The following is a 10,446-nucleotide window of genomic DNA, read 5'->3' on the forward strand; positions in this document are numbered from 1 at the left end:
GTGCTATGTAGATGTGTGTTGTTATCATTGTAACAGTATGATTACTATAATAACATTCTTGTTCAGGTACTGTTCAACGGGCGTAGGATGGTGTGTGTGAGTGCTGACAACCCGGCAGTGAAGACAGTGCTGGAGCTGACAGAGGCCGACTGTATTCCAACAAATCAGAACATCACAGTGCAGGTTGAGGCTAAGAACGCCATCTCCTCTCAGCGTTATACCAGAGACCTGGCTCTGGCTGCAGCCTTCTGCTTTGCTGGTCAGTACCTCAGAAACTAGATCCTCCATGGCCACTTTCTAGCCACACGTAACTTTTCTCTACTCAAATAGTGGTAAATATATGAAATTGTATCGGACAATGTGACTTCTGTATCATGCAACTCCGTAAAGTGTATCAACAATTAAAGTAAAGAGTGTTTTTATCATTTTATCCCCATACATAAAGCTTAGGTCAGTCGGCTGTAACACATAACTATGCTAATAATGTACAGGTGGGGTTGGACTCACCCTAGCTGTGGTGTACATCGTTTACTGCAAACTGGGGATGAACAAGAGCCTGGAGGTCTGGAGAGACAGGACTGGAGCTGAGGAGGATGAGAATGGGAGGACAGCTCCCACCCAAACAGTCACCCAGTGGGATCTCAGCAGGGAGAATGAGGCCCTACGTATGGCTCAAATGGGACTGGAAACCAAGCTGATCATTCCCAAAATCCACCTTCAGCCTTGGGACAGGGAGAGAGCCATGTTTGACCTGAGAATAGGCAAAGATGGTGGCCATTTTACATGCCCCCATTGTGGCCCTGCAGTCAGTGGGTCTGCAATGGAACAGGGGGTAGGAGAAGGACACTTGGGGGCAGCCCTGCACATGGTCAGACAAGGAGGCCAGCCCAACAAGATGGAGAGTCTGGCCATGACAGAGGAGAGCGATGAGAGGAAGAGACATGTGCCCCAACAAGCACTTATATCAAAGACAGAAGGTGAGCATGTTTTGAATCAATATTTCACTGCATAGACTGATTAGGATTATATCAGTGATGAGAATATAGGCAGACACACACACACACACACTGCAGATGTCTAACTCTCTTCCCTGTTGTCATTCACAGATCTAAGCGGTCAAAGGTCATTGGTCGGGCCACCACAGGGTCAGAGCAACCATATTCTTAGTCAGGAGGAGTTACTCTATCACCAGCATAGTTTAAATATAAAAAGCCATGATGGTTCTAATGGCAACAACCAGCTATTGGGTGGCAGGAGTTACTATTCACCTGCACATGGAAACATGCCTACACATAAAAGTCTAAAAGATGAGATGGTAAGACCTGGAAATCACATAGGCCCTGACAACAGACCGTCAAAAATGGACTTCCAATCAGAGCATGGTAGAACTGTACCTGACTGTCAATACCAAACCGTCAGCTGTGTGAACTGTTACAGAACCTATGAGTATGGACAGCCAGGGGAGAAAGTCAGAGATGTATTGTATGACATCAGTGCAAGAGAATCTGCTGGGTATGATGGTTCTCCCAACCACAACCCACTTACAAGTCTAAACACCCGAAGGAGCATGAACTGCAACCAGTCTAATATGGATATCTATGCAAAGCATGCAAGCAAACAGAGGAGTGTGACTTTTGACTTGGAAAGATCTGGAGTGCATGTCGTTGATGTACAAAGGATGAACCATGACAGGGAAGATAAACATGACAGGATTAAAAGTTCTAGGAAAGTGGAAAATGGTGATAAACAGATCCTGAGCTATGAAAGCATTGGACGATCTGTGAGGAGTAATGGTCTTAAAAGAGAGGACCTCTCCAAAAGGCATAAACATAAAGCCCAGTCAGATGGTTTACTAAAAGTGAAGCTCAACCTTAACCCTCTTAAGAAAAGCAAGGTCCATCCAAGGAAAAACAGCCACAAGAGACTAGAACAGGGCGATAGAGAAAGAACTGACTCCAAGAACCGAAAACAACTGCAAATGACGGGTAAAGATGCCAAAGACACTAAAGAAAAAACAGACAAATCCAATAAAGGAAACTTGTCTCACAAAAACAAAGCCAATCAGTCATCCAAAAATAAATCTACCACCAGCAAGTCTAAAGAAACGGATGATAATGAAGATCCAGTGCCACAGGAAAACAATGCATCCTCCAAGCAAAAAAAGACAAACTCAAAATCAAAACATCAGGAGGGCTCGAATAGTGACCATTCCAAGAAGAGTAGAGCTGATCCAGATCAGAAAATCAACGTCACACAAAATAAAACTGGAGGAGAAACAGAGGTCTCTGGTGGAGTACCTATACCAAGTAATGTGAGTCCTTACCAGTCATACATCAACGGAGCGGGTGGGAGTTCAGTCAATGGGCAACAGGTGGAAGAATACAGAAATGGACAGGGCCAAGAACCGATCCCTGAGGTGCCCCAACACCCCGGTTACCTAGGCGATGGAGTGACTCTTCAGAGGACATTGAGTAGCCCACAACTGTCAGCAGCAAAGCCCCTCAAAGGAATGGAAAGGACTTCCAGTTACAGTAACCTTGCTGTCCAGGGAGGAAACTCTAAACTATTACAAAACACTGTTGCACCAAACACCATTTATGGTGGCAACTCACAGGCTCAAAGTCTGAGTAGACAAGGCAGTTTAGGTCTGCCATCTTTACTGACTAACATCCCACCCACATCCTCACTATATACAGACAATGCAAGGAGCTCACCTGTAAATCCACTGATTCAGCTGTTGTCACAGTCAGTTCGAGGCAACTCCAACCAGGGGGCCATGATTGGTTCTCAGCCAGGCCAGTTTCCAGTACCCCAAAGAGTGGGAGATCTCACTCTGCTTGCCCAGGGTCCTGGATCACTAAATGGGCAGAATATCTCTCAGCTTGCCCAGGGTCCTGGATCACTAAAGGGGCAGAATATGTCTCAGCTTGCCCAGGATCCTGGATCACTAAATGGGCAGAATATGTCTCAGCTTGCTCAGGGTCATGGATCACTAAATGGGCAGAATATCTCTCAGCTTGCCCAGGATCCTGGATCACTAAATGGGCAGAATATCTCTCAGCTTGCCCAGGGTCCTGGATCACTAAAGGGGCAGAATATGTCTCAGCTTGCCCAGGATCCTGGATCACTAAAGGGGCAGAATATCTCTCAGCTTGCCCAGGGTCCTGGATCACTAAAGGGGCAGAATATGTCTCAGCTTGCCCAGGATCCTGGATCACTAAATGGGCAGAATATGTCTCAGCTTGCTCAGGGTCCTGGATCACTAAATGGGCAGAATATGTCTCAGCTTGCTCAGGGTCCTGGATCACTAAATGGGCAGAATATCTCTCAGCTTGCCCAGGATCCTGGATCACTAAAGGGGCAGAATATCTCTCAGCTTGCCCAGGGTCCTGGATCACTAAAGGGGCAGAATATGTCTCAGCTTGCCCAGGATCCTGGATCACTAAATGGGCAGAATATCTCTCAGCTTGCTCAGGGTCCTGGATCACTAAATGGGCAGAATATGTCTCAGCTTGCTCAGGGTCCTGGATCACTAAATGGGCAGAATATGTCTCAGCTTGCTCAGGGTCCTGGATCACTAAATGGGCAGAATATCTCTCAGCTTGCCCAGGATCCTGGATCACTAAATGGGCAGAATATGTCTCAGCTTGCTCAGGGTCCTGGATCACTAAATGGGAAAAATATATCTCAGCTTGCCCAGGATCCTGGATCACTAAATGGGCAGAATATGTCTCAGCTTGATCAGGGTTCTAGTTCAGGTCCAGGCTCACTAAATGTAAAGAGTCTCTCCAACAACAACAGTATGAACCCCGCAGTTGCCCCTGTTCTACAGGAGTACCTGTCCTCAGCAGAAGGCTCACCCAGAAGGATTAGACTGGTGCTGCCTGAGAGAACCACTAACAGATCGCCAACTGCTCTGGAGAGGAAAATCCGATAATAAGTGGATTTGAATTGTCCAATTGGGTTTTCTTATGGACTCAAAAAAGGATGACTCAAAAATAACACTTAATCTTAATGCTCAAGTGAACTTAAAATGATCCTGTCTATGTCAGTCCTAAGCATCCCTCTTCATAGTGTACATGGAACTCAACCTGCCTCCCTATTGTTAATACCTGACTCAAAGCGTTCTAAACTATTTCATGTTTGTCAAGTGTGTGGCTTGGTAGGTGACTTACTTGTATTTTTATAAAGTCAATTTAGCACAGGTTTGGGTTACAGTTGGCGCAGGGTAGACAGGTGGCAGTATGGGTTTAGTTTGAAACCCCGACTGACCCCTAATTGCACTCCATTGGGTTTAGGCTTACACAAGTTGACACTTCATTATAAGGCTCTGCATTAGAGCAATGGGCTCTAATTTCAGGTTAACGATGAATGAGTAGAACAATGTGGTGAAGTTTATGGAATACAAATTCTAAATGTTGACCTAGTAACCTCTCAGCCTTGGTTGTGTGTAAATAATGAAAAATGCAGTCTGCTGTTGTTACCAGCTTGCACCTGAGCCTAAAACTGTAACGACAAGAGTCACTTACACCATTGTTTACTTGGCCCACTAATAAGGCCTAGATTCAATCAGATCAAGCGTTAACCGGCGATATACAACACCCGACGCCCGCATAACTGATGTTGTGGGGGAAACGCTCTTTTCACTGCACTTCGATACCGAAGTGAGTTTTTCGTAGCAGTTTAGGAGGATTAATGTAGCAGGTTAAGATATATTTTTTGTCGGAGGAGTAACTGTGTTGGAGCTGTCAAATCGGTGAGCAGCTGCACTTGATCATTGTCACGAAGCTACACCCATTCCACTCGCGTTAGAAGTTCAGAACGAGAAAGTGTATATATGGTTGATTTTGCAAATACAGGCACGTTTGGATGTAATATGTTTTTGAAAATGAAACCACTTGAAACTGATTTTTATCTATCTGAATATTTTCTTCACTCTGTCTGGAAACAAGATCAACTAGTGGCTGAGACCACACTATTCAATGTCATTACCAACATGCCATAAAATGTGCTATTTTAGTTGAAAAGGAAATTGCAGTAATTGTTCCTAAGGTATTTCTATAACATAAAAAAAAAATGTGTCAGTTTTAAAAAAACTATTTTTGAAATTTTCTTAATTATATACATTCGTCATTGTCATGTCTAAATGTCCATATATGCCTTAATGATACTCACATGTTTTCACTACATCAAAATCAGAATATTTGACATCATTTCTAAAATAATCTTAAGAACAAGCATATAAGGTTCACTTTTGGGAAAAATCATCAATATCAATTGTAATTGAATACACCTTTTCCTCAAAAATATGTACCGTGATGGTAATGACTTAGTATTGTGGTAATGACAGAGTGTGATGGAAATGACATTTCATATAAAACAACTGATTAAAAAAATTACCATTAAACATTTTAATATCACAGTTGTACATGTTTAATTTGATTGAAGACATAGAACACACCATTCAAAACCTCAAAACACAAAGGTTACTTACCTCAAGAACTTAAAGCATCTTTTAGAAAACAAATTGGCTTTCAATGCAATATGCAGAAATACATGTACAAGGTTGGAAACACTGGTTGACATTAAACAAATTATTGTTCACTGGCTGCAGTCTATTAATTCAGACTCATGAGACAGGTGTATGCTCACTCAAGATTAGGTTTGGCCCTCAATGCTCTCTATTGCTTAACGAGATAGCAAATTTCCTCCCAGACTGCGCCATCAAGCATCATATGCCATTTTGTCACTGGATGAGGCTGAGGGACAAGCCCAAGCACATTCTCTGGTTGGTACCATACAATGTCCTCTCTCATTGTCCAAAATATTTGGTTGTTTCCCACACAACTCATCGTCTTGACTAGAGCACAGCTCTCTGCATCAACATCTTGTATAATACCAGGATAAGGGTCTTCATCATATTTCACAACATACCACATTCCAATCAGTCCCTCATGTACAGTTGAAGTCGGAAGTTTACATACACCTTAGCCAAATACATTTAAACTCAGTTTTTCACCATTCCTGACATCCTAGTAAAAATTCACTGGCTTAGGTCAGTTGGGATCACCACTTTATTTTAAGAATGTGAAATGTTAGAATAATAGTAGAGAGAATGATTTAGTTCAGCTTTTATTTCTTTCATCACATTCCCAGTGGGTCAGAAATGTACATATACACTCAATTAGTATTTGGTAGCATTGCCTTTATTTTTTATTTTGGGTCAAACGTTTAGGGTAGCCTTCCACAAGCTTCCCACGATAAATTGGGTGAATTTTGGCCCATTCCTCCTGACACAGTGGTGTAACTGAGTCAGGTTTGTAGGCCTCCTTGCTCGAACACGCTTTTTCAGTTCTGACCACAAAATTTCTATGGGATTGAGGTCAGGGCTTTGTGATGGCCACTCCAATACCTTGACTTTGTCCTTAAGCCATTTTGCCACAACTTTGGAAGTATGCTTGGGGTCATTGTTCATTTGGAAGACCCATTTGCGACCAAGCTTTAACTTCCTGACTGATGTCTTGAGATGTTGCTTCAATATATCCACATCATTTTCCATCCTCATGATACCATCTATTTTGTGAAGTGCACCAGTTCCTCCTGCAGCAAAGCACCCCCACAACATGATGCTGCCACCCCCGTGCTTCACGGTTGGGATGGTGTTCTTTGGCTTGCAAGCCGCCCCCTTTTTCCTCCAAACATAACGATGGTCATTATGGCCAAAAAGTTATCAGACGAGGATTTCTCCAAAAAGTATGATCTTTGTCCCCATGTGCAGTTGCAAACCGTAGCCTAGCTTTTTTTATGCCGGTTTTGGAGCAGTGGCTTCTTCCTTGCTGAGCAGCCTTTCAGGTTATGTCAATATAGGACTCATTTTACTGTGGATATAGATACTTTTGTACCTGTTTCCTCCAGCATCTTCACAAGGTCCTTTGCTGTTGTCCTGGGATTGATTTGCACTTTTCGCACCAAAGTACGTTCATCTCTAGGAGACAGAACGCGTCTCCTTCCTGAGCGGTATGACAGCTGCGTGGTCCCATGGTGTTTATACTTGGGTACTATTGTTTGTTCAGATGAATGTGGTACCTTCAGGCATTTTGAAATTGCTCCCAAGGATTAACCAGACTTGTGGAGGTCTACAATTTTTGTTCTGAGGTCTTGGCTGATTTCTTTCGATTTTCCCATGATGTCAAGCAAAGAGGCACTGAGTTTGAAGGTAGGCCTTGAAATACAGTGGGGCAAAAACGTATTTAGTCAGCCACCAATTGTGAAAGTTCTTCCACTTAAAAAGATGAGAGGCCTGTACATTTTCCTCATAGGTACACTTCAACTATGACAGACAAAATGAGAAAAAAAAATCCAGAAAACCACATTGTAGGATTTTTTATGAATTTATTTGCAAATTATGGTGGAAAATAAGTATTTGGTCACCTAAAAACAAGCAAGATTTCTGGCTCTCACAGACCTGTAACTTCTTCTTTAAGAGGCTCCTCTGTCCTCCACTCGTTACCTGTATTAATGGCACCTGTTTGAACTTGTTATCAGTATAAAAGACACCTGTCCACAACCTCAAACAGTCACACTCCAAACTCCACTATGGCCAAGACCAAAGAGCTGTCATAGGACACCAGAAACAAAATTGTAGACCTGCACCAGGCTGGGAAGACTGAATCTGCAACAGGTAAGCAGCTTGGTTTGAAGAAATCAACTGTGGGAGCAATTATTAGGAAATGGAAGACATACAAGACCACTGATAATCTCCCTCGATCTGGGGCTCCACGCAACATCTCACCCCGTGGGGTCAAAATGATCACAAGAACGGTGAGCAAAAATCCCAGAACCACACGGGGGGACCTAGTGAATGACCTGCAGAGAGCTGGGACCAAAGTAACAAAGCCTACCATCAGTAACACACTACGCCGCCAGAGACTCAAATCCTGCAGTGCCAGACGTGTCCACCTGCTTAAGCCAGTACATGTCCAGGCCCGTCTGAAGTTTGCTAGAGAGCATTTGGATGATCCAGAAGAAGATTGGGAGAATGTCATATGGTCAGATGAAACCAAAATATAACTTTTTGGTTAAAAACTCAACTCGTCGTGTTTGGAGGGCAAAGAATGCTGAGTTGCATCCAAAGAACACCATACCTACTGTGAAGCATGGGGGTGGAAACATCATGCTTTGGGGCTGTTCCTCAAAGGGACCAGGACGACTGATCCGTGTAAAGGAAAGAATGAATGGGGCCATGTATCGTGAGATTTTGAGTGAAAAAGTCCTTCCATCAGCAAGGGCATTGAAGATGAAACGTGGCTGGGTCTTTCAGCATGACAATGATCCCAAACACACCACCCAGGCAACGAAGGAGTGGCTTCGTAAGAAGCATTTCAAGGTCCTGGAGTGGCCTAGCCAATCTCCAGATCTCAACCCCATAGAACATCTTTGGAGGGAGTTGAAAGTCCGTGTTGCCCAGCAACAGCCCCAAAACATCACTGCTCTAGAGGAGATATGCATGGAGGAATGGGCCAAAATACCAGCAACAGTGTGTGAAAACCTTGTGAAGACTTACAGAAAACGTTTGACCTCTGTCATTGCCAACAAAGAGTATATAACAAAGTATTGAGATAAACTTTTGTTATTGACCAAATACTTACTTTCTGCCATAACATAGCCAAGTCCATGTGATCGAAGCAATCTTGAAGCGTGGAATCCGATTGGTCGGACCAGCGTTGAACAGACCTGAGCTTGGGCGTTTCCTGTTTTAGTTTCTGTCTACAGGCTGGGAGCAACAAAATGGAGTCGTGGTCAGATTTGCCAAAAGGAGGGCGGGGGAGGGCTTTGTATGCGTCGCGGAAGTTAGAGTAACAATGATCCAGAGTGCTGCCAGCTCAAATCGCGCATTCGATATGCTGATAAAATTTAGGGAGCCTTGTTTTCAGATTAGCTTTGTTAAAATCCCCAGCTACGATAAATGCAGCCTCAGGATATATGGTTTCTAGTTTACATAGAGTCCAGTGAAGTTCTTTCAGGGCCGTCGAGGTATCTGCTTGGGGGAGGGGATATACACGGCTGTGATTATAATTAAAGAGAATTCTCTTGGTAGATAATGTGGTTGGCATTTGATTGTAAGGAATTCTAGGTCAGGTGAACAAATGGACTTGAGTTCCTGTATGTTGTTATGATCACACACGTCTTGTTAATCATAAGGCATATACCTCCGCCCTTCTTCTTACCAGAGAGATGTTTGTTTCTGTCGGGTGGCTGTACCGATTCTGATAACATATCCCGAGTGAGCCATGTTTCTGTGAAACAGAGAATGTTACAATCTATGATGTCTCTCTGGAAGGCAATCCTTGCTCGAATTTCATCTACCTTTTTGTCAAGAGACTGAACATTGGCAAGTAGTATACTCGGGAGCGGTGAGCAATGTGTCCGTCTACGGAGCCTGACCAGAAGACCGCTCCATCTGCCCCTTCTGTGGTGCTGTTGTTTTGGGTCACCTACTGGGATCAGATTCATTGTCCTGGGTGATGGTCCGAACAGAGGATCCGCTTCGGGAAAGTCGTATTCCTGGTTGTAATGTTGGTAAATTGACGTTGCTCTTATATCCAATAGTTCTTCCCAGCTGTATGTAATAATACTTAAGATTTCCTGAGGTAACCATGTAAGAAATAATACATAAACAAACAAAATACTGCATAAGAATGCGAAGCGAGGCGACCATCTCTGTCGGCTCCATCTTGCATCAATTATCAAGACTTTTTAAAGTATAATACGTACCAGAATGTCAAAAGTGTGGGTGTAAGAAAGGACGAAAACTGCTCAAAACAGTGAAATCCAGACATCAAATGCTTTATGAAGTAAATGTAAAAAAAGTTTACGGTTATTTTAGTCTCTACTATGTGGATGTTTGCTAAAGCGGATCTGATTGAATAGAGGCATAACTCTGTAAACTTCTGTGTTATATAACCATACCAAACGTAACATATCATTCTAATTTAATTCTATTTAATACGTTTAATATGATACATCTAGTCTATGAGACCAGGCTGGTTTAGCATGGTCAAAATACCCACTGGGCACAGATGTCTATTCCACGTCTATTCCACTTTGGTTCAACGTAATTTTGTTTGAATTACATGGATACAACGTTGATTCAACCAGTGTGTGCCCAGTGGGTATGCTGTTGGTGCAGTATGGAACTGTCTGTCCTTCACAGGATTCAGCAGTGAAGCACTGGGTCATGTTCATTAGGCACCAAATGGAAGAAAATGGATTGAAACAGAGAGGGATTACCTTGACTAGTCCAGTTAGAAACGTACATTTTTGTTTTACGTTGCAAAATATTTTTACGTTTTCTGTTGCATGCCATAATAAACACAACCCTGTTGTCTGGACAATAACAATGTTGTTCTGATTAACTGATAATGACATTAGAATACGATGTGCTGG

At 43.0% G+C, this 10,446-nt stretch overlaps 1 protein-coding gene across 1 annotated transcript; it reads left to right on the top strand.

Moving 5' to 3' along the window:
• The first annotated feature begins 66 nt into the window (after window positions 1-66).
• On the top strand, window positions 67-4,022 carry LOC149970819 (uncharacterized). The gene is made up of 3 exons (XM_090224964.1): window positions 67-259; window positions 492-977; window positions 1,107-4,022. The coding sequence occupies exons 1-3, from the start codon at window positions 88-90 to the stop codon at window positions 3,935-3,937; spliced, it is 3,489 nt and encodes a 1,162-aa protein (XP_090081090.1). The 5' UTR covers window positions 67-87; the 3' UTR covers window positions 3,938-4,022.
• The last annotated feature ends 6,424 nt before the right edge of the window (window positions 4,023-10,446 follow it).

The sequence above is a fragment of the Oncorhynchus mykiss genome, chromosome 28, assembly GCF_057628025.1.
Source record: "Oncorhynchus mykiss isolate SJ-2025 chromosome 28, ASM5762802v1, whole genome shotgun sequence".
NCBI classification, from domain to species: domain Eukaryota; kingdom Metazoa; phylum Chordata; class Actinopteri; order Salmoniformes; family Salmonidae; genus Oncorhynchus; species Oncorhynchus mykiss.

Excerpts from the sequence above, each read along its gene's own strand:
- LOC149970819 (XM_090224964.1), top strand. The coding sequence starts at position 88 with ATGGTGTGTGTGAGTGCTGACAACCCGGCAGTGAAGACAGTGCTGGAG. Across the intron at positions 260-491 it reads TGCAGCCTTCTGCTTTGCTG|GTGGGGTTGGACTCACCCTA; the intron begins GTCAGTACCTCA and ends AATAATGTACAG. Across the intron at positions 978-1,106 it reads ACTTATATCAAAGACAGAAG|ATCTAAGCGGTCAAAGGTCA; the intron begins GTGAGCATGTTT and ends TGTCATTCACAG.